This window comes from Oryctolagus cuniculus, chromosome 7 (genome assembly GCF_964237555.1).
Source record: "Oryctolagus cuniculus chromosome 7, mOryCun1.1, whole genome shotgun sequence".
Classification (NCBI taxonomy): Eukaryota; Metazoa; Chordata; class Mammalia; order Lagomorpha; family Leporidae; genus Oryctolagus; species Oryctolagus cuniculus.
In genome coordinates this window covers 35,480,490-35,507,873 of record NC_091438.1, presented here as the reverse complement: position 1 = coordinate 35,507,873, position 27,384 = coordinate 35,480,490, and the positions used below count along the sequence as shown (strand labels likewise).

At 42.6% G+C, this 27,384-nt stretch overlaps 1 protein-coding gene across 1 annotated transcript in view; it reads right to left on the bottom strand.

The window, feature by feature from the left end:
* Positions 1-27,384, bottom strand: part of RGS5 (regulator of G protein signaling 5) — a 69,104-nt gene that overhangs the window by 17,773 nt on the left and 23,947 nt on the right. The window contains exons 2-3 of the mRNA XM_070077426.1: positions 12,262-12,372; positions 4,258-4,319 (exon numbers count right to left, since the gene is read on the bottom strand). Coding sequence (XP_069933527.1) covers positions 4,258-4,319; positions 12,262-12,372 — 173 coding nt within the window. The remainder of the gene's footprint in view (positions 1-4,257; positions 4,320-12,261; positions 12,373-27,384) is intronic.

Below are 27,384 nucleotides of genomic sequence, written 5' to 3'. Positions count from 1 at the left end.
AATTTGGTATAAAAATATAGTGAAAACCAGACTAGCGTGAATCTCTTCAACCAGTGTTTGAGGGTGGAGAACATGAAATGACTTTGTTAGTTGATGAGCATCATTATATAACTTGCTGATTCAAAGCACAAGGTCTAGAGCTAAAACTGCTTGGGGAGATTCCTAGCACAGCATGTTACTGCAATGTTTGAGCAAGTTATCTAACTTCTCTCAGCCTCTGTAGCCCCATCTGTTAAATAGGAATAAAAATGGAACGTACCTTATAGGATTGTGTTAAAGATTAAATAATTCATATAAAGCTTCAGCATGTTGCCAAACAAACCTAATTATCACTTTGTAGCTCAGTACATGCTATCATCACTATTATTCATAACAACTTTTAAATCATCTTTGTTGTCATTCAAAATCCAATTCAAGTGCTCCTCCATCTGCAAGGTAGTCCTTACCTACAATGAACTACTTGTTCTTGAGCATCTTTTTTCTTCTTTTAAAAAAAAAATCACTTTGCATTTTGTTGGGATTTTTTTCTTCAATAACTATATTTTTCATGAAGCTATTAATTCTTTGAATTCAAAGTCTAAGTTGCATTTATCTTTGCCTTCCTTTTACATCCTACTTCCTAGCCTCAATCTCTACACACATTTTTTTTATAGAGATTTCCACTGAATTAAATAAACTACATTAAGGGAAATCTTTCCTTTCAAGTCCCAAACTGAATAACGCAAACCATAAAAAAAAAGTTAATTGGGGCCTGCACTGTGGAATAGTGGGTAAAGCCACTGCCTGTAGTGCCGGCATCTCATATGGGGGTCAGTTTGAGACCTGACTGCTCCACTTCCGATCCAGCTCTCTGCTATGGCCTGGGAAAGCAGCAGAAATTGGCCCAAGTCCTTGGGCCCCTCCACCCACATTGGAGACCTGGAAGAAGCTCCTGGTTCCTGGCTTCTGATCAGCGCAGCTCTGGCAGTTGTGACCAATTGGGGAATAAACCAGAAGACGGAAGACCTCTCTCTCTCTCTCTCTGCCTCTTCTTCTCTCTCTGAGTAACTCTGACTTTCAAATAAATAAATAAATTTTTAAAAAAATGTTAATCTACCAGCTTTTCCATTGCTGTGTATTTTATTTCATGGGCATATTATATATCCTCTCTGCATCTCATTTTTCTTTTTGAAAACATAGGAATTGCTATTGTATTTAAGTCCTAAAATTATTTCAATCTTCAAATCAACTAATTTATGCAAAGTGCTTTGGATGATGCTTGTCCTATGATAATAATTGTTAGTTATTGCTTTCCTAAGTATTGTAATTGTCTTAAAGGAAATTGCAGTTTCCAGGGAGGAAAACATTGTTAAATGTGAGCCAGTAAAGAGAAGAAAAAATTTGGAAACCAAGGAGATAGAAGCAAAAAGAGAATGCAAAGATGGAAACTAAACCATGGGCCTGGATCCAGGCTACTCCACTCCCCGTGGAAGAGTTCTAACCTCAAGTGTTTCTCAAGGAAATGTGCTGACCTTTCAGGACTTCTGGGAAAGGGGATCCTTATAAACTCCTGTTACTCTTGGACTGTGTTTCATTTTGCTCTACTCTTTTTCTGAAAAAGATTTATTTATTTATTTGAAAGTCAGAGTTACACAGAAGGAGAGGCAAAGAGAGGCAGAGAAATAGAGGGGGGGAGACTGTCATATTGACCCATGGTTTTACCTCCCTTGGGGGATGCCTTGCCTTGGTTTCTCTGCAATCTCTACAACTATCCCATCCTTGTCTTTTATACTTGGCCAGTTATAATATACATTACATACTATTAAATAAAATATTATGACTCTTACTTAAACATATATATGACAAACAAACACAAAGATATCCATATAGATGAATGATCTTCAAACGTTCATGGAGAGGCTGGCATTTGGCACAGCAGTTAAGAACCTATCTGGAACACCCACATGCAGTATCAGAAAAACGTGTGAGTTCAAGACCTTGCTCCACCTATAATAGTTTCCTGCTAATACACACCCTGGGGAGGCAACAAATGATGGCTCAAGTAGTTGAGTTACTTCCAACCATGTGGGAGACCAGGATTGTGTTCCAAGTTCCTGGCCTTGGCCTGGCCCAGCCCTGGCTGTTGAAGCATTATAGGACTGAACCATTGGTTCGCTATCTCTGTTTCGGTTTGTTTTTCTCTCCCATTCCAATAAACAAAAATAAAATAATAAAATTACTTAAAGTTCCTGGAGTTGTAAAATATGGAAGAAATACATGGATTTCAGAAGTTTTTTACACTAAAATAAAAATCTTTTAATTTTATTTTCCATGAACTTTTTAAAGCCTCCTCCTGTTTTCCTCTCTGTGAGAATCTCCAGCCTCAAGGTAACAACAGGGCAATCATCAGCTTGCAAGCCGAAAGACTGAAGTCCTTCAACCAATGCTAATTTAGGGTTAGCACTAACTGCCTGCAGCTGAACTCCTCTTCCCTCTAGTTTTCCTTTCCTAGGAGCTCTCTGTTCCCTAAAAAGCCTGAAACATAACAGCACATGGCTCCAAACACTATTATGACTGAAAAAGATTGTATCTGGCACATGGATATTTATCCACCTCTTTAATGGCTTTGAAAACATGAAAGTAGCTCTGTTAACTCAGATTTCTTGTCAGCAGCAATAAATACCCATACCCAGAGTAGTTAGCATCTGTAATTTTTCAATATGTCATCTGTCAAACTGCTTTGGCGCCAAGACTACTAGGGTAAAACAATAAATCAATTGATAAACATAAATATTTTTCCTCTAGGTGACTTCATGGAATTTCTAGCCCCAGCAAGCAAAATTAATTACTTAATTCAAGAAATGTTTATTGAATATATATGTATCAGGACAAGGAACTCTGTTTAGAGTACAAGAAGTAAAAAGAGAGTCAGAAATGAGTAAGGTTGCATGAAAGATCTCTTGTGAGTGAGCTCCCAGTGGAAAGAGGTACCTCTCTCTGAAGGGAGGAGAGAACTTCCACTTTAAGGCCCCGTGTAAAGACTGACGGAGTTTGTGGACTCAAGAGGCTTCCATAGCCTTAGCAGCTCATGACAAAAGCCTCAGGTAATCACTGACATCATAAATAAGAGTGTCGATTGTTAAATCAACAACAGGAGTCACTGTGCACTTACTCCCCATGTAGGACCTCTGTCCTTAATGTGTTGTACTATGAGAATCAACAGTAAAACTAGTCTTCAAATAGTGCTTTATACTTTGTGTGTCTGTGTGGGTGCAAACTGCTGAAATCTTTACTTTGTACTAAGTTGGTCTTCTGTATATAAAGATAATTAAAAATGAATCTTAATGAAGAGTGGGATGGGAGAGGGAACAGGAGGTGGGACTAGTTAGCACCTTTGCATGTCTTGAATGAAGATGTGAAAGGCACATTCCTCAAAGAGGAAATGAAGACTGGAGGAGACAAAAATCTATTCCGAGTGACAGGAGCAATTGCTAGCACTTTGAACTACGACATACTAACTCATGGCTTGCTCAGTGATCTCTACATTGCTATGTCCAACCCTGTCCATACTAATTTTCCTGGCTGAGCCAAGAAAGGAAGCTTCTCTGTTTTCCTGATGAGAATACACAGAAGCACATGACTCAAGCTGTTTGTTCTGGCTCACACGTTAAGTGGGACAGTTAGGAACACAACCTAAAAGACAACTCTTCAGGACACCTTATTTTCTTTCTCCACAGTGTGTGGACCTCCCTCTTCTAGTGATCTCGATAACCACATTTCCATGGTATGCTTTCCTTGCTGAGATCACGTTGAAAAATAGAAGAAATGTCAAAATTGGGGAAGAAAAGGCCGGCGCCGCGGCTCACTAGGCTAATCCTCCCCCTTGCGGCGCGGGCACACTGGGTTCTAGTCCCAGTCGGGGCGCCGGATTCTGTCCCGGTTGCCCCTCTTCCAGGCCAGCTCTCTGCTGTGGCCTGGGAAGGCAGTGGAGGATGGCCCAAGTACTTGGGCCCTGCACCCCATAGGAGACCAGGATAAGTACCTGGCTCCTGCCATCAGATCAGCGCGGTGCGCCGGCTGCAGCGCGCCGGCCGTGGCAGCCATTGGAGGGTGAACCAACGGCAAAGGAAGACCTTTCTCTCTGTCTCTCTCTCTCACTGTCCACTCTGCCTGTCAAAAAAAAAAAAAAAAAAATTGGGGAAGAAAGACATGGGCAACACAAGGTGTTTCGTGTCTCTGTCCCTCCCCTGGGCCTTACAGAAAACAGGACAAACTTACAATTGTTCTGCAGGAGCTTGTCCAGAGAATCACGCCACTGCAGGGCCTCCTCCGGCAAGGGTCTAGATCAAAGAAGAAAGAAAGAGAAGGGTAATGGCATAAACAGAGAGTTAGCCACATATACCAACAATGACAGGGTCCTGCTTTTCTTGAATGGAAACAATGTGAACAATGGCCTGTGCTCAGGACAGGGAGGTTAGATATTTTCTTTCTTATAACTGGGTTGTATAAGCTGTTTGATTTCATACATCTATATTGCATAGCTTCATCAATTTTTGAATAATTTGGTTAAGTCTGTCCTACTTTCAAAGTGGGGGCTATTTGTCATGAAGCAATGTCTTGATATTTTTCCAAATATAACTTAGTGAAATCCAGTTTTCCCATTATGGGGATTGAACTCATGTTCTCTGCCTCACCAACGCCACACTTAACCACATGATTTAATCAGCAGAAGCCATTTGGTTCCACATTCACATTCCAAGGCCATCTCATTAAGGGCAGTGAAAGATGCTTCGTGCAATGCTGCCTCCTGTACCTGATGTAGGGAATGTGAACCAAGTGTGTACTAAAAACAATGAATAAATCTAGGCTCATTTTCCTGCCCAGCTAGGACAGGATTACACATACGTGGGTGGGTACATGTGTGTACCTTAAGTTTACTGGTTCTGAGAAAAAATGTACATGATTTCTCCTAAATAGAAATGTTGTACACAGCTATTTGAGATGCAGACTCAAAAAGAAGAAGGTAATAACCAACGTATAATTTCCCCTTAGGCAGTTTTTGTTTTCATATTTATGTATGCAGAAACCCAGCGGCTATTTCATTTCAACCACCAATTTTTCTGGCACAGCAGGATGTCTCAAGTGGAGCAGTTGTTGTCTGGGACAATGGCTGACTGAAATCTCCCCGGCTCACCCTGCTTGAACTTTTGCATTATGAGCTGAGTTCTTCACTGTCAAATCCAAATAGACTGACAAGGCATTCATGAGAATATTAAGGCCAAGAGGAATGTTTGTCCTGTATCAGAATTTCCTTAGCTCTTAGATTGTTTATTAATAACTCAGACAATCCAGGAACATTCCTGCTTCCAGTTTTTATAAAACAATGTTTGAAGACTTTTAGTTATTCAGGTTAGCAGCTGTGATTGATTATCGTATTTTTCATTTTTTTTGTCCCAGGCTCAGATTCAGCCTCATTTTATTTATGTAAACATGTAAATAAATTCACTTTCTGTATGTAAGGAGCCCAACGGTCAGTAGATTGTTTGGCTAAAGTATTATGAATAATACCCTCACTTCTCTATTCTAGGTTCAAATTGTGAGTTTCGCATATATGATCTTTCGTAAAGTTTTATGTGTTCATTCTTTTTTTTTTTTTTTTTTTTTTTTTGACAGGCAGAGTGGACAGTGAGAGAGAGAGACAGAGAGAAAGGTCTTCCTTTGCCGTTGGTTCACCCTCCAATGGCCGCCGCGGCCGGCGCGCTGTGGCCGGCGCACTGCGCTGATCCGATGGCAGGAGCCAGGAGCCAGGTGCTTTTCCTGGTCTCCCATGGGGTGCAGGGCCCAAGCACTTGGGCCATCCTCCACTGTACTCCCTGGCCACAGCAGAGGGCTGGCCTGGAAGAGGGGCAACCGGGACAGAATCCGGCGCCCCGACTGGGACTAGAACCCGGTGTGCCGGCGCCGCTAGGCGGAGGATTAGCCTAGTGAGCCGCGGCGCCAATGTGTTCATTCTTTAAAAGTCAACTCTGGCCGGCGCCGCGGCTCACTAGGCTAATCCTCCGCCTGTGGCACCGGCACCCCCCCCCCCCGGGTTCTAGTCCCAATCAGGGTGCCAGATTCTGTCCTGGTTGCTCCTCTGCCAGTCCAGCTCTCTGCTATGGCCCTGGAAGCCAGTGGAGGATGGCCCAAGTTCTTGAGCCCTGTACCCACATGGGAGACCAGGAGGAGGCACCTGGCTCCTGGCTTCTGATTGATGCAGTGTGCTGGCCACAGCGCGCCGGCCATAGTGGCCATTTGGGGGGTGAACCAACAGAAGGAAGACCTTTCTCTCTGTCTCTCTTTCTCACTAACTCTGCCTGTCAAAAAAAAAAAGTCAACTCTACCAAAAGTTAAGACAACAAACCTTGTAAAACAATCTTAGTTGTTTGTTTTCTGTTTTCCTGTCTAGAAACATGGGTATCATAGACTGAAAATATCCAAATTGCTTGGAAACTTATTTCTAACAAATGAACTACCTTCCCTCTCCCTTCTTCTCTAATACACAGAGTACAGGAAGGAGAAATGGCATGCATGAACAGGAGATTACACATGTGCCCCTATATTTCCTGCTTTATTTTTGTAAACAATTTATTATTTGAAAGAATTACAGAGAGAGACTTTCCATCTATTGGTTCATTCCCCAAATGGCCACAAGGGCCAGTGCTGGATGAGGCCAAAGCAAGGAGCTAACAGCTTCTTCTAGGTCTCCCACATGGATGCAGGGGCCAAATACTTGGGCCATTTTCTGCTGCTTTTTTCCAGGCAATTAGCAGGGAGCTGGATCGAAAGTGGAGCAGTTGGCATATGAACCAGAGCTCATACGGGATGCTGGAGCTGTAAGTGGCAGCTTTACTGGCTGTGCCACATTCTCATTATTTCTAATGATAGAAGGTTCTATTTTCTAGAGATCAATAACTCCTTTTGGATCTTCCATATTACCTCATTTTGAGATCTTTTCCTATAGCCATACTATTTCATACCTACATATTTAAGACAAGGCCTTATATGTCTTCATGTTCTATTATCATAGGTTCAGTATTTTGCACACAATAGGTACCCACCCAAGTTCCCATTAATTGTTAACAGAAAGAGTCAGACACAAAGTTTCTGGTTAAAAAACAACAACAACAACAACAACAACAACAACAACAAAACTGGTTCAGAGCAAGGTGAAGGTCTAGTTCATTCACTGAATCTCCCAATTTTAAAAATATTCTCATAAAATGAAATCACCTTCCACTCTCCACTCATTTCCTCTGATTTGCTCAGAGGAGCTAGGAAGAAGAAATGACATGAGCAGGTGCATCAAACTTTTGTTACGAGATCCAATTTGTCCCAAATGGTCTTATTAGAACAAGGCTAATGGTCAACATCAACAGGACATCACAGTGGAGATTAAATTCCTGAAAAGGAAATGTGCAGATCCTGCTTGGGGGTGAAGTTAGAACAAATTGACTTACGGGCACAGTCAAGCAGGATACTTCTCCCACAGCACGAATCCCAGTGTTCTGATTACCAGCCTAGGAGTTAGCAAAGGTTCATCCTGTCCTTATTCTCAGAATTTGCCAGCCCTCATTAAGTCTGACTTCTTTGGAAACAAAATAGATGCAGATCTAAATGACCAGAAAGCATTCTGGTTTGCAAGGTCAAAGCTGGCCACCAAGGATGGGCACTCTCTCTCTATGTGGGTGTGTGTGGGAGGGAGAGGAAGCTGGTTCAAGCGAAAGGCAAAATAGACATTCACAGAGACGATTAAGTGTATGTTTTATAATGCCTGGTGTAAATGCCACCTGGCTCAGGAAGTGACCACATTAGCTGGAAGCTCTTCCTCCCTTCACTCTGTCACCACATTTACTCACCGAGTCTCACATGGCAATGATCTACTCACCCCCTACAGGTGTATCTTGTAACTCATGGAGAATTTTGGCCATTCTACTCTACCCTCTGCCATATCCTATACTTATACAGGATAAAAATGTATTATTGAGAAATGTAGTTGCCCTTATTTGAACATTTCTGTTATGTTTTCACATGTTCTTACCCTTGAAAAGGAAAATGAAACTCAAGTTATTTATTGGCACCTGTAAGAGCCTATTCTGTTGTCCCTTCTTGCACTACAGTACCATCTGCTCATGACCAGTCTCAAGTCCAGGAACATTTATTGAGCCCCTTTGCGTGGCTAACAGTGACTTAGGCAGCAGGGATGGAAATATAGATTAGAAAAACCTGCTGGGGCCAGCACTGTGGCATAGTAGGCTAAGCCTCTGCCTGTAGCACCAGCATCCTATATGGGCCCTGGTTCATGTCCCAGCTGCTCTTCCTCCAATCCAGATCTCCACTATGGCCTGGGAAAGCAGCAGAAGATGGCCCAAGTGCTTGGGCCCCTGTACCTGCATGGGAGACCTGGAAGAAGCTCCTGGTTCCTGGCATTGGATTGGCCCAGCTGCAGCTGCAGCGGGTATTTAGGAAGTGAACCACAGGATGGAGGACCTTTCTCTCTGCGTCTCCCTCTCTCTGTCTGTAACTCTACCTCTCAAATAAATAAACAAAATATTAAAAAGAAAAACTGCCACTTTTTGATGTCCATATGTGGCCCCAAAATTGTACATCCATCCCTAATCCTCACCATAAGCCTCACTTTGCAGTAAGCAGGTGAGAACACACATGTGACAGCCTCTGGAACTGCTTTCAGTTGGCACAGGCTAGGTGTGGAGGTCATTCTGTAGTTATAGGGTGATGAACACCACAACAGCAACCAAATCTGGTTAAAAGTTGGTGACATAGGGACAAAAAGGGCATTTAGAAATATAAAATTACCTTTGAGAATGTCTATATTACTTCCTGATATGTTGCAACTCATTATATGAGGGTACCTCAAAAATATCACGGAAATAGAATTGAAAGTTTATGTTGGTGCAAAAAAGTTTGAAATCAATGTATTTTTCATAACTTACATTTTTCATGAACTTTTTGGAGACCTTTCATATGCATGGATTGCAAACTCCTTTTGCAGCAAAGTAAATTTATCTTTTCATTCTATTTCCACAAACTTTCAAAGTATGAGCATGATATTGGCTCAAACAAAATCAACCTCTGTTGTTTACTAATTTTGTGTGTCGTTATTCTGAGTACCTGTGGCAGAACCTAAAGGGCCACTCATCGTTAGAGGGTGGATAAAAGCAGAAACACTTAGACAAAGAGAAGGCACAGGAAGGACCCAAGATGAGAAGTAAAGGAACAAAGTTTTAGGAAGGAAATCAATTGGTGAACAGGTAAGTGCTGCAGATAAGCTGAAGTTGAGGCCTTGAGACAACTGTTTCAATGAGGTAGTAAGGTTTAAACTGGACAAGAAGGAAATAAGAAAATACTTGAAGCACTGAGTATATACTCCTATTTCCAGAGTCAGTCGATGAAAGTAAGAGAACAGTGTGGAAGCAGAAAGGATGAAGGGCTGGGAGAATATTTTTCAGTGAAACCTGGATTTGTTTGCTCCTTGTTTGAAGGTCCAGAGGGAAAAAAGTGATAGAGGATACTGAAAGAGCCACAGAAGATGGCTCGGAGGTATAAGCAGCTTTTCTCTATTTTTTATTTTTTCTCAAGCGTCTGATTTTTTTCCAAATGAAAATTTCAAATCATATTAAAAAATAGAAAGCACTCTTTGAAATAGGCATTCTACTGATGTTCAATAACTCCAAGAAGATGAGAGAGCTTAAAAATACCCTCAGTCGAGAAGCTTTATTTTGTTCTCTGAGAAAAGAACATGTTTCGTTTTGTTTTAAAAAAAGTCGCAGAGAAATTTTAAAGTAGAGACAAAGACATAGATCAAATGCATGCACAACATGATATTTTCCCGTCAAGTAAAAAATCACAGAAATTTGCCAAAGAATGAAGAGGTGGGATGAGGCTTATGGGTTTGGAAGAGAGTGGGAAACATTTTTAGTGATCACTGCTAAAAATGCAATAGAGATACACAAGACACACAAATGTTCTCTTGAGATACGAAGGACTTTTCCAAAAACTTTCGACTTCTGGAAGGAGAAAAGGGATGGCAGAAAAGAGAAGCAAGTAATCCAATAAATGCAAGCCCCAGGTTTTCTTCCAAAACAGATTTTCTCTGAATCCCATTAAGCCAAATAGTTCAAGTGTCTATGTGGGATATTAAAGCAGAGAATCAAAGCAGGAAATGTAGTACTACGTTTCTCCAAGTTAATTCAAACAGATCAATAATTACCACATTGTTTTCTTCAAAACAGACTTTTTGATCTGTGACTGCTGTGAAATGTGGTTCTATTCTCCACTAGTGCTTGGTGCCTGCTGCTCCACATTGAATTAGCTTCCTCTTTTTAAATGCAGAAAACTCAATTATGCCTCACTTCCGGTTTGAGATCACTTTGAAGTATTAAAAGCAGGAGAATGGAAATATCCACTTAGGTTGATGGAAAAAGAGTTTTTAAAAAGGCATGACCCATCTCTCTATCTAATCCAGCTACATTAAGTTGAAAGTCATCTGAACACAGGATGGGTTGGCCAATTGATACAAATGTTAAATTTTGAAAGAAATAGAGGTTTAAAGGGACCCCTGTATTTATTTTAACCACATTTCTGTGACCTCCTTTTTATGTAGCAGAGTGAAAAATTTTGAACACACTTGACTTTTCCTCCTTCATTTTTATGTTTTGATTTTTCTCAGGCATCCCTGTTTTAATGGAAGACATGAATGAGCATCTGGTCTAGAGGGTAAGACGCTGCTTGGACCACCTACATCCCACATCAGAATACTGACGTTCAAGTCCCAGCTCCTCCGCTGATTCCAGCTTCCTGCTAAGGGGCACCCTGGGAGGCAGCAGCCATGGCTCAGATGGTCATGTCTCTTCCATCCCTATGGGACACAGAGATTGAGTTCCAGCACCCAGCTTCAGTCTAATCCAGCCTTGGCCTTTTATGGGCTTTGGGGGAGTGAACCAATAGGTTGAATCCTGTCTCTTTCTCTCTCACTTGATACTTCTCAAATGAATAAATTTTTGAAGGTGGAGGAGGGATGGGAAGCTGGTTTGTCTTTCAAGGCCATGATGGTCTGGGTAGCTGGTGCAACCAACATAAACAATGAGAATGTTGTGAGTAGGCTTGTTAAGTTAGGGCCAATATAAACTGTAGGAGCTGGGTTCACTGTCTGAGCATTTCATTTCCTTGGAAGTACAGTGTCCTCACCACTGCTGCCTGAATCAGAGGTGAGAGTAAGAGAGGGAAGACTACAGAGACCCAGTCAACAATGATAGTCTATGGATGGGGAACAATATTTGGTATGCAATAGATAGAAATAGCTGGTCAAATAGTCACTCTGTTTTTTTGTTGTTGTTGTTGTTGTTCTTGTTCTTGTGTTGTTAAGGTTTGTTTATTTATTTGAAACAGAGTAAAAGATAGAGGGAGAGAAAGAGATGGAGAGAAATTCTCTAACTGCTGGGTCACTCCCTAACTGGACACAATAGCCAGGGCTGATTCAGCCAAAGTCAGGTGCCTGGAACTCCTTCTGGGACAGTCATGTAGTTGGCAGGGACTCAAGTATCTCAGCCATCATCTGCTGCTTTCCAGATGCATGGGTAAGGAGCTGGATTGTCAGTGGAGCAGCCGGAACTCCGACTGGCATTCTGTTAGGAGATGTAGGCCTCCTAAGAGGCAGCTTCACCCACTGAACCACAGCACCTGCTCCAGTGACAGTGTTCTGTTCCTCTGTGGGACCTGGAAGAGATACTGTCTTGGAGACCAATCTATAAATTACGTGCCTCATCTTTAGCATCTTCGAGGGAAGTATTCTCACCTACATCTCCCTGCTGAGACTGCAGCTTTGGGTAGTTCCTGGGAAGATGAACAGCCTTGAATTGAATCAGAGATGTTTGCCTGACCGAGGGCAGTAGACAACAGTAAGGTCTTTTGACTACACGGTGCTGTAAATGATGGAGACAGTGGTCCGTGTCATCTTATAGCATGATCCATCTTCCCAAAGACAGAACAAGATCTTGTTTTCTTCCTTTCACGGATTCTGCCAGTATTCTGCCCCAGACATGGGATAGTAAACTAATAATGCTATTTTTTAAAAAAATACTTCTTTACAAACCAACTCCCCAGGGGCTCTCGTGGCCCTTGAGAGTAATTGAAGGGGCTAGTTGTGCAGACATGGAATGGCGCTGTGCACTTGAAAAGCAGCCACCCTCTACAGGGAGCAACAGCTCCCTAATCATGACTCACCTCTGCGGCTTGGCTGGCTTCTCCGGCTTCTCATTGTAAGGGATGACAAGGTCCGTGGCCGAGTCTGGCTTCTGCAGGAGAATTCCCAACTTAATCTTAATCTCCTTGGCCCTGAGAGGACAGAAGTAAGGCAGCATGAGAACACCACCCAAGCACTCAGATCTCAAAGAAAGGTTTCATTCTGTGTCACCGACACCAAAATGTTAGATCAGAAAAAAGATTAAGGGAACTGGGATGCATGCATTCTAATAATGAGTGTTTACCAAACTCTTATTGTGGCCCCCTCCTGTTAATTTGTGTAACCTTATTTTCATCTCAATTATTGTTTTATACTTTATTCAATTTAGAGATGGAGGATGCTACAATAAACAGTGATCATTTTTTACTGTCAAATCTCAGCTCTGTCATCTACAACATAGATGACATCTCTGTCATCTAGACATTTTCTTCAGCCTTCCCAACTGTAATATTAAATTATTCTACTTGATGATGTATATTTGTTAAGTTTTCTTTTCCAACCCTTTGCCGTTGTTCTATCATGGAAGCTGGACAACCTCACGCACAGGAAATATTCCACTGATGAGTAATATTCGCCAATTCACTGATGCTAGCCACATTTACTCTGTATGTTCAACATTTTAGTGAGTGGATGTGATCAGAATTCTGGGTACTTTAGAGTCTAGTGTTGTGGCATAGTGGGTAAAGCTGATGTCTGTCATGCCGGCATCCCATATGGGCACCGGTTCGTGTCCCGGCTGCTCCATTTCTGATCCAGCTCCCTGCCAATGTACCTGGGAAAGAAGAGAAAGATGGCGCAAGTGTTTGGAGCCCTGTACCCACTTGGGAGACCTGGAAGAAGCTCCTGGCTCCTGGTTCCTGCCTTGCCCAGCCCCAGTTGTTGCCGTCATCTGGGAAGGTGAACCAGGGGAAGGATGATCTTTCTCTTCTCTCTTTCTCTACCCCCCCCCCCAGCTCTGCCTTTCAAATAAGTAGAATAAATTTAAAAAACAAAATAAGAAACCTAGAGGGGGGCGGCACTGTGGCACAGTGGGTTAACGCCCTGGCCTGAGGCACTGGCATCCCATATGGGCGCCGGTTCTAGTCCCAGCTGCTCCTCTTCCGGTCCAGCTCTCTGCTATGGCCTGGGAAAGCAGTGGAGGATGGCCTGGGTCCTTGGGCCCCCGTACCCACATGGGAGAACTGGGGGAGGCTCCTGACTCCTGGCTTCGGATCAGCACAGCTCCGGCCGTTGCGGCCATCTGGGGAGTGAACCAGCGGATGGAGGACCTCTCTCTCTCTCTCTGCCTCTCCTCTCTCTGTATAACTCTGACTTTCAAATAAATAAAATCAATCTTAAAAAAAAAAGAAAGGAAAAAAAAAGAAATCTAGGTACTCCTCCATCATAGAATGCAGTTTCACTCATGCTCAGTTTTAAAACTAACCTTTTAGATTCTCCATCACTTTAACATGATTCTGAATTTAAAACAGCACCATGGAAATCTCAAATATTAATCCATAGCATAAACTGTTGTATATTGGGAAACTCAAAGAACTGTCATTTCCTTGTTACACTGGCACTTTATAAGGCTCTAAAGATAGAGTTTATTATATTACATTATAGCTATTGATTTATGTTTCTGTTTTCCAAGCTAGATACTACATTCCAGAAAGGAATGGAGTCTTGAAAACCTTTTAACCCCTGTTCCTAGGGCAACGCTTGGCAACATAGTAAACATTAAAAAATATTTGTCATCCTGAACTAAAAATATCTTGATTTTATTCCTTGCAGGTCTATCTGCTAACATCTATCTCCCAGTTGATGCTAATCAAAACCAAAGTCTTATGGAACTGTGATGGGAAGATTTTGCTCTTCTAAACCCCAGTTTTCCATTTATTCACAGGGAGACCATAAGGAGGAAATTTAAGTAAATAAAATGCCTATGGTTAGCCATAATGGTATTAGAGATGAAACGATAGGGAAATCTGTGGAAACTTTCAGAAACTTCAAAAATATCTAATTATCATATATTTTCTTACAGTATAGTAAATATGACCTTGAAACCAGGACTTAGAATCAGCCACCTGCACACTGACTTTTCACTTATTTCTGCTTCCATTTTCTCCCTAGGACTAAAGCCAGCACAGGCCCCACACGACATCTGATTAGCACAGCAATATGGCAGAAACTGGCTGGGTTCCAAGGAGGAACTTATATGACACATAAGGAAGCATAAGGCTCAGCAGGTTACTTAAATTATCCAGTGTTTAGATTTTTATCATAGAAACTGGGACTAACAAAATAGTACATCCTAAAACTTTGGTGATGATTAAATATGATAATGTCTGTGAGTCACCTGGCCCAGAATTTAGGATATAATACTCATTTTTTCCAAAGTAAGTTTTAACTGCACAGTAATTCTTTCCACTAAATCCAACCCATGTTCGAGCACCAAATCAGAATATCCAAAAAACTTTCCACAAGTTATTAAGAGATTACTACATCCATCACCTTCCATATCCCACCTCTGAAGACAAGAATTGTCAATTTTATATTATCTGAAATACAAAGTCAATATTAGGGAAGGGAGGAGAAAATACAAGCAAACATTTCTGACTGCCCTCTACTGGTAAATGTGTAGTACTACAGTTGCAGGTGCACATTCCATCTTTTCCTTATGGAAGGACCGTAAGGACCCACAGTCCCTCACAGCTCAGGCAGAACGTCATCCACAATACCCCTCTTCCTGGCTCCCTCCGTTCCTCACCTCCCATCCATGAGGGGATGACGTGCAGCACGGGTCTTCAGTTTCTGTCTTGATCCCAGAGAGATTTAGATAAAGACTGTCTCGTATGTTTGGTGCTTTAGGCTTTATTTTGACTTCCCCACTCTCACATTCTGCTTCTTTGTCCTTACTCCCTTTGGCTCCACTTGAGCCACCTGCTTTTGTAAAAAGCTGTTTGTGTTTGACAGGTGCAAGCGTGATAGTTGAATGATAAGGGTAATTAGAATAAAGGCAGTGAATGTTTTTTTAAGTGAGTGTTTTCATTTGTTTACACCTAATGTCCTCATTGTCCATATGTTATGTGTCAGGTAGTATACAATAAACACACAAACACTCACAGGGTGTGAGGCTTAGAAATAATCATATGGGGCCAGCATTGTGGTGTAACAAGTAAAGCTGCAGCCTGTGACACCAGCATTCCATATAGGTGACAGTCTGAGTCCCGGCTGCTCCACTTTTGATCCAGCTCCCTGCTAATGCGCCTGAGGAAGCAGTGGATGATGGCCCAAGTGCTTGGGCCCCTGCATTCATGGGGGAGACCTGGATGAAACCCCTGGCTCCTGGCTTCAGCCTTGCCCAGCCCTGGCTGTGCTGGCCATTTGAGGAGTGAACCAGAGGATGGAAGATCTCTCCCTCTTTCTCTCTCTGTTACTCTGTCTTTCAAATTAAATATACATGTATATAATTTTTTAAAAATGAGAAAAACTAATTTAAAAAAGAATTACACAAGTAGCAGCATAAGGAGAGACTATCTACAAAGCAGCAAAGAGCGGATCAGGGCTAACTCCCAGAGGATGCCAAAGTGCAGCTGGAGAATGAACAATAGTCAGGGGGAGAAGAAAGGGCTGGGCCTACCAGGCAGAGAGAAGGATATGCACATGTTGCTTTAAAGGGTGCAAAAGCAGTCTGTGCTGTTTGAGTGCGAGGTGTGGCTGGGAGAATAGAAAGCTGTGTTATATGATGCCAACTCACCGGGCTACACCTTCCTAAGTGCAGTACCTAGCCTGCCGCAAAATTGGCATTAAAGCAAGAAAACAGGCAATACTATTTTGAGGGAATTGGAACTGTAGTGTAAATTTTTTGTTTTGTTTTGTGGTTCTTTTTTATCTTTTTGTTTTTACATATAATTTTTATAAAAGAAATAAATTTCATATATTTCATATATACATTTTTAAGAGCATGATGGTACTTCCCACCCTATTGAAAGATGCCTTGAAAGACTCTACAGGTAATGCCATGGCATCCTGTCTTATGAACTCAGTGTGTTTCAAACATTCTTTTGCTATTTCAGGATGTGCTTTTCCACAAAATGCTATTTGCAAATGTTGGTTAAGTTCTTAAGACATCTCACAAAAACCTTAAAACTGGCGTGAGTCAGAACTCTAGTACTGCTGTATCTATGCCACTGGCATGTACAGAACCCTAGTACTGCTATATCTATGTCCCTGGTTACATGGGTATGGTTGCACAGTGATCTGGAGTCAACCACCATTTATAATATTGCTGGAGGAAAACCATATTCCACTTCCTTGGAGCACAAACATTCTGGAACACCAGGTTCCTCTCTTCCTTATTTCTGCGCTGGGCATGTAAGGGAGACAGGAAAAGCAGAGCTTTAGGAAACACTAATTTCCTGGGTGAAGGACATTAAACAGAGTATATGAGTTGGGAAGTCCATTTGATTTAAACAGGAGATTGGAATCATTCACAAAATGAGTAGTAGTATTGCAGCAGCTCTGCTTGTGCTAGGAGTCTTCAAATAGTTCATGGATAATCTCCATAATGAAAGAAGACAATGTATGGGTCTCGAAAACTTTTGCATGAAAAGACTTTATTTTAAAATCAATTTTCCCAGAAACTTTGTACAGGCACTCTTATAAAACAATAGTATTTCAAAGGCTGAAGAGTTAACAAATGCTAAAGTGCAAACCACGTGTTCATTGTACATCTGTAAGCCTGCAAAAGTTATTGTCTTAAGATGGGTTGGTGTGACTAATCCACTGATGGTGGGAATGCAAACTGGTAAAGCCACTATGGAAGACAGTTTGGAGATTCCTTAGAAACTTGAATATAGCCCTACCACATGACCCAGCCATCTCACTCCTTGGCATTTACCCAGAGGAAATTAAATTGGCAAATAAAAGAGCTGTCTGCACCTCAATGTTTATTGCAGCTCAATTCACAATAGCTAAGACATGGAATCAACCTAAATGCCATCAACAGAAGGCTGGATAAAGAAATTATGGGATATGTACTCTATAGAATGTTATACAGCAGTAAAAAAAATGAAGTCCTATCATTAGTAACAAAATGGAAGAATCTGGAAAACATCATGTTGAGTGAAATAAGCTAGTCCCAAAGGGACAAATATCATATGTTCTCCCTGATCGGTGACAACTAACTGAGTACCTAAAAGGAAACCTGTTGAAGTGAAATGGACACTATGAGAAACAATGACTTGATCAGCCCTTGTCCTCACTGTCAAGGAACAACTTAGTACTTTATTCCTTTTAGTATTTTTGTTCGACTTAATACCATTGGTTGAACACTTTAATTAACACACAATTATTGTTAGGTATTTAAATTTAACTGAAAAGTGATCCCTGCTAAATGTAAGAGTGGGAATAAGAGAGGGAGGAGATGTACAGTTTGGCACTCACTCTGTGAGTGAGATCCCAGTGGAAAGAACGGGCCATCAAAGAAGGAGGTACCTCTCTCTGAGGGAGGAGAGAACTTCCACTTTGTTATGACCTTGTCTAAATGCTGACAGGGTTTGTGGTCTCAAAAGGCTTCCATAGCCTTGGCAACTCATGAAAAGAGCCTCAGGTGATCACTGATGTCATAAATAAGAGTGTCAATTGTTAAATCAACAACAGGAGTCACTGTGCACTTACTCCCCATGTAGAATCTCTGTCCTTAATGTGCTGTACTACGTGAATTAACGGAATAACTAGTACTCAAACAGTACTTTATACTTTGTGTTTTTATGTGGGTGCAAACTGTTGAAATCTTTACTTAGTATATACTAAATTGATCTTCTGTATATAAAGATAATTGAAAATGAATCTTGATGAAGAATGGGATGGGAGAGGGAGTGGGAGATGGGATGGTTGCAGGTGGGAGGGTGGTTATGGGGGAGGGGAGCCGCTATAATCCAAAAATTGTACTTTGGGAATTTATATTTATTAAATACAAGTTTAAAAAAAAGATGGGTTGGTATGGAATACCAGCACAAGCAATCACTAAAAACAGAAACACAGTTGGATTTTTAGAAATAAAATTATATCTAGGGACTGGCACTGTGACGTAGTAGACTGAGCCTCCGTCTGCAGTGCCAGCATACCATATGGGCATTGGTTCCTGTCCCGGCTGCTCCTTTTCTAATCCAGCTCTCTGCTATGGTCTGGGAAAGCAGCAGAGGGTGACCCAAGTCCTTGAACCCCTGCACAGATATGGGAGACCCAGAAGAAGCTTCTGGCTCCTGGTTTCTTCTTGGCCCAGCCCTGGCTGGCTCTCTCTATATTTCTGCCTTTTAATAAATAAATAAATAAAATATTTTAAAAAATACAATTATATCCAAGAAGCTGTATGGAAAACCATATCTACGTGAGGAGTTCCAAGGGTTACAAAGATATTCTTTGCTGCAGAGACCCCTGGAACCAATGAACGTGGGACAGATGTTGATATGCTTACAGATGCCCATGTAAACTGTTCAGCAGGTATTCTTCCAATCGTGGATACAGGTGGGTGGGATATGACAAACGAACATAAAGAGCTCATGATATTGTGATGGGAGACACTGATATATACTGACAGCTGCCCCTGCTATATGAGCCCTCCTATTCTCAGAACCCTCTGTATTTTTCTTTCATGACCCTTGCCAATTTGCATTTATATTTGTGTATGTGTATTTGCATATTGTTTCTTTCTCTCATTATCAACTCAGGTTCCTAAAAGCAGGTAACTATTGTTTGTTCACAGTTATAGCCTCAGCACTTAACCCAAGATCAGGTATTCAATAAACATTTGCTACATAAGAAAATGAACGGGTGATGAACTGAATTGGTAGGTTACAGTAACACTGCATTTTGACATGGGGTGAAACATTGACTGTGGCCCAAAATGCAAAATTGAGAAGTAGGAAATCTCTAATTTGGGTCACTGGAGAGAGGTAAAGCCATTAAACACTAGGATACCATAAAGTAACAATTCAATTTCTGTATTTCAATGAGATTGAAAATAGACAATTAGGGTTCAGACTGAGCGTGCAGTCAGTTCCTCGCACCATAGAGGACATATTCTAACAAGGAGAGGCATGAAGGTTAATTGCAATCACTAGCAATTTGCAAAGGATCAGTTATGAGCCCATAGTTTATCAGGATTTTGGAGAAACAGTAGGACTTCCGAGGGGTAGTCTGGAACTAGGCTCGGGAGACTTTTGGCAATCACAGGTAGGTTAACTATAGACTGTGGGCATGCCACAAGTAGCCGAGAAGGAAGGAGAGCGGGAGGACAGTTGGGAACCACAGGGCACACTTTTTACAACACATTTCCCAAAGAGGTGTCCCGTCAAAGGCTTGGGCAATTTAAATTAAATCCGACTGAAATCTGTGTTGCAGATGCCCCCTGCTGGACGTGGGAAGGCATGAGCATTTGTCTTATCTGTTACAGGCTGCTTCGGCTTCCTTCTTTGAAGAAACCCTAAGATGCTTGTTTCTACATATAACAAAAAGTCATTTCTTGATTCCTAAAAATGTGATAATTTACAAGAAGAGTACAGGTTTCTAAAACACTTGTTAGGCACCACTCACCAGAGTTTGAGAGTGTGGGGTCAACCAGATCCACAAGCCAGGGTGAGGCATAGTTCTGAGTTCTGCCCAGAACTCTGAACAGCATAGACAGCGGCAGAGATGGGAGCCCAGACAGTGTGCACTGCCCTGGGCTCAGCGAAACGGAGTCATCGGGTTGAAGACCAGGAAAACCTGCCAGGTAACTTCTCACTTAAACTTAAGATCAATAGAGTTTGTTACTCGCAGTTGACTCATGAGAGAAAAACGTACTAAGTGATTTCGAAAGCCCTCAGCGGAGTGTAAGGGCACGTCTAGAAAAGTCAGGTCAGTTCTGGAACTGAAATTCTCATCAGGATTCTCTGAACATGTCCTCTCGGTCAAGACGAACTCTTGAGGGCAGGGAAAGGCATTTGGGTAAAAGGAGAATCTGTCACTTTGGCAACTACCCTTTTGCTAAATGAGTCTACTTCAGTTTGGAGTGAAACAAATCAGCTCACTGCTGAGCTACCAAAAAGCAGTCTATTGCTGCAAGGTGACTTGATGATTCAATTTATTACCTGATTAATATAATGAACACACTATACACTGTGGAAAATGACTCCCTGCTTAGTGAACATGAAATATTCCTCAGTGGTCCAAATAATAGATGAAGAAAACACTAAACAATATTTGCTATCATGGCCGGCGCTGCGGCTCACTAGGCTAATCCTCCGCCTGCAGTGTCAGCACACCGGGTTCTAGTCCCAGTCGGGGCACCGGATTCTATCCCGGTTGTTCCTCTTCCAGTCCAGCTCTCTGCTATGGCCCGGGAGTTCAGTGGAGGATGGCCCAAGTGCTTGGGCCCTGCACCCCATGGGAGACCAGGAGAAACACCTGGCTCCTGGCTACGGATCAGCGTGGTGCACTGGCTGCAGTACGCCGGCCACAGCGGCCACTGGGGGGTGAACCAATGGAAAAAGGAAGACCTTTCTCTCTGTCTCTCTCTCTCTCACTGTCCACTCTGCCTGTCAAAAATAAAAATAGGCCAGCGCTGCGGCTCAATAGGCTAATCCTCCACCTAGCGGCGCCGGCACACCGGGTTCTAGTCCCGGTCGGGGCGCCAGATTCTGTCCCGGTTGCCCCTCTTCCAGGCCAGCTCTCTGCTATGGCCCGGGAGTGCAGTGGAGGATGGCCCAAGTGCTTAGGCCCTGCACCCCATGGGAGACCAGGAGAAGCACCTGGCTCCTGCCTTTGGATCAGCGCGGTGCACTGGCCATTGGAGGGTGAACCAACGGCAAAGGAAGACCTTTCTCTCTGTCTCTCTCTCTGTCCACTCTGCCTGTCAAAAAAAAAAAAAAAAAAGAAAAAGAAAAAATATTTGCTATTACTAGTATTAATGTATTATAAGACTTCAGAAGTAACAGCTGTTTCCAATCACAAGCAAATCATTCTGCAGTAGTGCTTAAGGCTTTTGCTCAATTAATGATTAATCCATCATAAACCACTCAAACTATAAGATGGCTGAAAAGATGGAATTGATGTCAAGGACATCAAATGTGGAAAAGGTGTGTGGCGTAGTGGGTAATGCTGCTGCCTGCAGTGCCCGTGTCCCATTTAGAAGCTGGTTGATGTCCAGCTCTTTGCTAATCCCAGCAGAAGATAGCCCGAGGTATATGCCCCTGCCACCCATGTGGGAGATCTGGAAGAAGCTCCTGGCTCCTGGCTTTGACCTGCCCCAATCTGGCCATTGCAGCCATCTGGGGAATGAATCAGCAGATGGAAGATCTCTCATTCTTTCTCTCCTGCTCTCTCTGAAACTCTGACTTTCAAATAAATAAATATTTTTAATAAAAGTACATCATAGAAAGCACGTTTATCTGTTACAACTTTTCAGCTCTTATATTTCCTTGCAATAAATTCTTTTTTTATATTTATTTATTTACTTGAAAGGAAGAGTTAGAGGCAGAAAGAGAGAGGTCTTCCATCTGCTGATTCACTCCCCAGACGGCTGTGATGGCTGTAGCTACGCCGATCCAAAGCCAGGAGCCAGGAGCTTCTTCTCGGTCTCCCACGTGCATGCAGGGGCCCAAGCACTTGGACCATCTTCCACTGCTTTCCCAGGCCATAGCAGAGAGCTGGATTGGAAGTTGGGCGGCTGGGACTTGAACCAGCACTGATATGGGATGACAGCACTGCAGGCAGTGGCTTTACCTGCTACTCCTCAGTACCAGCAACCCCCTCCCTTATTTTTAGATTTATTAATTTATTTGAAAGTAATTTCTCTTAAAAATAGTGATTCCTTGTTGTGCCAGCTCTTAACCCAGATTATTTATTGTCAGTCAGAGCCATTCACAGGCAACTTACAAGAAAAGACTTGAGGGGCAGATGTTTGGAACAGTGGTTAAGCTTCCTCTTGCAATGGGTGAATCCTGTATCAGAGAGCCTGGGTTTGAGTCCCAGCTACTCCACTTCGAATTCCAGCTTCTTGCTAGTCAGCCTCCTGGGAAGAAACTCAAGGACTTGGGTTCCTGCCACCCATGTGGAAGAGCCTCACTGAGTTCTGGAGTCCTGGCTTAGATTTGGTCCAACTCTGGAGTTTGGAGCATTTGAGGAGTAAACTAGCAATAAGAGTGTGCTTGCTTTCTCTCTCTCTCTCTCTCTCTCTCTCTCTCTGCTTTTTCTGTCTTTATCTCTGTCTTTTTTAAAAAAATATTTATTTATTATTTATTTGAAAGGCCAAATCACAGAGAGACAGAGGCAGAGAGAGAGAGAGAAACAGAGAGAGAAAGAGATCTTTCATCCAGTGGTTCACTCCACAAATGACCAAAACAGCTGGAGCTGGGACTGTCTGAAGCTAGGAGCCAGGAGCTTTTCTGGGTCTCCCAAGTGGGTGCAGGGGCCTAAGCACTTGAGCCATCTTTTGTTATTCCAGGCTATCAGCAGAGAGCTGGATAAGAAGTGGAGCAGCCAGGACTCGAACCAGCACCCATATGGAATGCTGGCACGGCAGGCAGAGTTTACTGGCTACACCACAGCACCAGCACCTGTCCCTGTATTTAGAATAAGTAAAAATAAATTTAAAAGAATCTTTGAAAGAAAAGACTGGGGACTCTACCAGGGTACTTGCTTAAATAGGATGATTTATTTCATAGGATCACGGTGAAACCACTTGGCCTGTGTACCTTCTCCTTTTGTTCATTTCCTTACTCAATAAATTAAAGATAGGTTTATTGAATGTCTGCCATGTACCACGCACTGCTGTATGTTTTCAAATCCCTTGTGAAACAAATAGACAAGTTTCTCTCATGGAGACTCTGTTTTTTTTGGCTGAGATAGACTTTATTTTATTTTTTTTAAATACAATCTTTTTTTATTTTATTTTTATTTTTTGACAGGCAGAGTGGACAGTGAGAGAGAGAGACAGAGAGAAAGGTCTTCCTTTGCCGTTGGTTCACCCTCCAATGGCCGTTGCGGCCGGCGCACTGCGCTGATCCGATGTCAGGAGCCAGGTACTTATCCTGGTCTCCCATGGGGTGCAGGGCCCAAGGACTTGGGCCATCCTCCACTGCACTTCCCTGGCCACAGCAGAGAGCTGGCCTGGAAGAGGGGCGACCGGGACAGAATCCGGTGCCCCAACCAGGACTAGAACCCGGTGTGCCGGCGCCGCAAGGCAGAGGATTAGCCTAGTGACCCGCGGCGCCGGCCTGAGATAGACTTTAAAGCTAGGAATAAAAACAATGAAATGAACATTTTGGGCTTGTTATGATTTTAGCTGGTTGTGATTGCTACCCTGTGACATTGTGTAGCCAGAGAACTACAGACACCTGCCCTAGTCAGCAATTCACAATTCACATCTCAGTGGTGGCCAAGCTTTGCAGAAAGACCGTGTTCCAGAGGGGCTTCTGTGGGTGCCTTGGCTGTGTATCTGATATTGACCAGATGCTCTCCCGGGTAGCAGACATGTGTTAGAAATGGGTCCACTAGATAATGGCCTCTCTCCAGTCACCATCATGATGCTCAAGTCATCTGAACTGGGAGCACCGCTGCAGAAATTCCTGCCCATTCCATAGAAACGTTGTGAAAATGAAACGAGCTCTTTGCCCTCAGAGACGACACCTTTGGCTTAATCCCTACCTCATCCTCTATCCTGGTATGGATTCTGAGATTTCGTGTTGCCCAGTACCAATTACAACAGTCTCACCATCCCAATTCAGCATGCTATGTGACTTAGTGGACCTTTCATACAAGGTATGATCAGAGCACCAAGAACTGGGACTTTATTGAGATTACAGGATAACTTGTATAAACCTTTTACATCAGCTTGTTAATAAGTATTTGACCAAAAAATATGCATGGTGATCTTGCTTCCACAACTGAAGAGATGTAGAGAGATAACTGTCACTCACCAACAATCAGTTACAGTACAGTTCTCTATCAAAAAGAACCTAACTGTCAAATATGAATAAATTGGCCTAGGCTAGTTTTCAGTAGTAACTTACTACCTAAGTAACCTTATGCAAATTATGTAACCCTCTGGGCCTCACTTCCATCATTTGTAAAGTGGGGATAACATTAGTACCAGCTATAAGATGTTTCTATGAAGAGTACAGGAGATAATGCATATAAAAGCACAATGCCTGGCACATAAGTTATATGGAATTTATGATTAACAGTATTATTATTATCCTTTTCATCATCGTCATCACCACCACCACCTTCACTTATTTAACATCTAATACCACCAGTATTACAGTTCCCAGCAGTTTCCTTTAACTCTCGAGAAACTAATAATTCATTCATTTAACTCATTTTTTGTGGTTGAATGATTGGATTCATTACTTTCCTTGTTAAATAAGGAAAAAAGTGAGAGAAATAAGAAATATCAGAAGCAATTCCTGGTGATTCTGCACTGGGGAAGGCAGAAAGAAAGCTAATTATTAAAAACCAGGAGGCTGGCACCGCGGCTCACTAGGCTAATCCTCCGCCTGCAGCGCCGGCACACCGGGTTCTAGTCCTGGTCTGGGCACCAGATTCTGTCCTGGTTCCCCCTCTTCCAGGCCAGCTCTCTGCTGTGGCCCGGGAGTGCAGTAGATGATAGCCCAGGTCCTTGGGCCCTGCACCCCATGGGAGACCAGGAGAAGTACCTGGCTCCTGGCTTTGGATCAGCACGGTGCGCCAGCCGCAGCGCGCCGGCCACGGCGGCCATTGGAGGGTGAACCAATGGTAAAGGAAGACCTTTCTCTCTGTCTCTCTCTCTCTGTCACTGTCTACTCTGCCTGTCAAAAAAAAAAAAAAAACACAGGAAGGTATTGGATTGTAAACCAATTATTAAAAAGTGAAGTGAGAAAAAATGCAAGTGAAGACTACCACATTGGATACATGGATTTGATTCCTGGCCCTGTCTCCTGATCCCAGCTTGATGTCAGTGCACACCGTGGAGGCAGCAGTGAAGCCTTCAGTAACTGAGTTCCTGCAACCCATGTAGCACAACTTCATTGTGATCCCAACTCCCAGCTTCAGTTCCAACCCAGGCCCAACTGTTCCTGGTGTTGATGAACTAGCAAAGGGAGCTCTCTGTCTCTTAAATTAGTTAATTAATAAATTAAACCAATAATGAGGCCCTGATTGACTTCAAGGCTGTGTGGAAAGTTCTTTCTTTGAATTGCTCTTTGCTTACTACTGGCCAAATGCTGATAAAATGCAGGTTATAGTTGGCAGCTGGAAAAAAGTTTGGTCCTCCTTGCCCATGCATCCTCTTTCTTTACCACCACGGAAAAAGCATACTCTGTCTCCTCTCTTCCATTATGCAGTTGAGTGTGGAAGACCACTTGAGGTCATAGGATGTTCATTTTAGTCATAGAATCCTTGAATTTGGGTTCAAAGACTCCACCGCAGTTATGTAGTCACCACTTCTCACAGCAAACAGGTGCTCTGTGGCAACTCTTAAAGATAGAAGCAATAACTTCTATACCTGTTGGTTTACTGAGATGTTAATTCACATTTTTCCCTATGTAGCTGTCCCTGTTTCTGTACAGACAGCAGCCAGGCATTGGTGGTTTCTCACATCTGAGGGAGCTGTGCTATAGGGCCACATGCTGATGGTAACTGAAAGCAGCATCCTGTTTTGGCGTTTGTTTTCCAAAATCCTAAACTCTCAGAAGAGATATGTTGGCTTCTTCTCAAAGAACAGATTGGGTGATGACTGCTTTTTGAGCCCAGGTCAAGAGGACTGTGGTTTAGAGTGCTATAGCTCATCAAACTCTCACTCCTCCTGCCACACACACGTTTATAGGACCCCAGGGAGATTACAGGACCACAGTGGGGGACAGACATATGTGCCCACTGTGAGCCTTGACCCCGAACACCAGAAGCCCAAGTTCACACCAGGGGATCCCCACACTCCTGCAACAGGCCCTGGAGTGGCTTTGAGGTTCTGCAGAGATTCAAACATGAAACTGAATAGCAATGATGGAAACACTGCCACCTGTTAAGTGTGAGAAGATTCACTCATACACACTCAAAAGGATTGCTTCAATTAAAGTAGTAATCTCAGGAGAACTTGCTAACCAGGATTGTGATGAAACCATGGCAATAGTGGACAATAGATATGATGAAGATCCCAGTCCTGAAGAAAAGTCATCAAGAAAAGACTAGCAACCAGCTGTTTGGGGTACAAATCATATGACCACCTGGATGAGTTCAAATGAATCCAAGAGATATGTTCCAGATCTTGTATTCTATATTATAGTCAAAAATAACAGGTTGTATTGGCTTAAATCTCCTCCCTGCACTTGGCAAAGAAAATGGGGCCAACTTCTAACAGGGCAAAAATCCCATCTCATGTTATATAACTGGAAGAGCTTGTAAAGCAGCTGGTGTACATGTCAGAAGGGCTGTTCCTAGAGAGGAAGTCCAGGGGAGCACAGAGTGCTTACCTAGACAATGGAGGTGATAATGGCACCTACCCTGTAGGTCTCTTATAATGGCTAAATGAGTTACTACTGTAAAGCATTTAGATTCATTCCTGGTACACTGATAATGATACCCTATAAATGGAAGAATTTATTATTATTATTATTATTATTAATACTTCTAGAAAGTCTAGTGCTAATGAAGGAAAATGTCTAGCTTATCCATGGAGGGGTGGGGCAGGGAACAGCTCCATAGAACATAGAACATAACATAGAACATAGAACATAGATGTCTAGCTTATCCACGGAAGGGCGGGGCAGGGAACAGCTCTCATAGAACATAGAACATAACATAGATGTCTAGCTTGTCCACGGAGGGGTGAGGCAGGGAACAGCTCTCTACATAGAACATAGCAGTCAGAAACAGAGAAAGGTACAAGAGTATAGCGTTTGCTAGCTCAAATTGGGCAAGTTATTTGAATTCTCTCATCTTCAGTCAAAAAAAAAAAAAAGGAAAGAGAGAAAGGAAGGAAGGAGAGAAACAAGTGTAATGAGAAAACCTCTAGTATCCCCTCTAGATACAATAAATGAATATTTTAAGATTATCATAATCAAAACTCTTAGTAGATAAATGATGCAATCAAAAATCTAAGGTGTCCC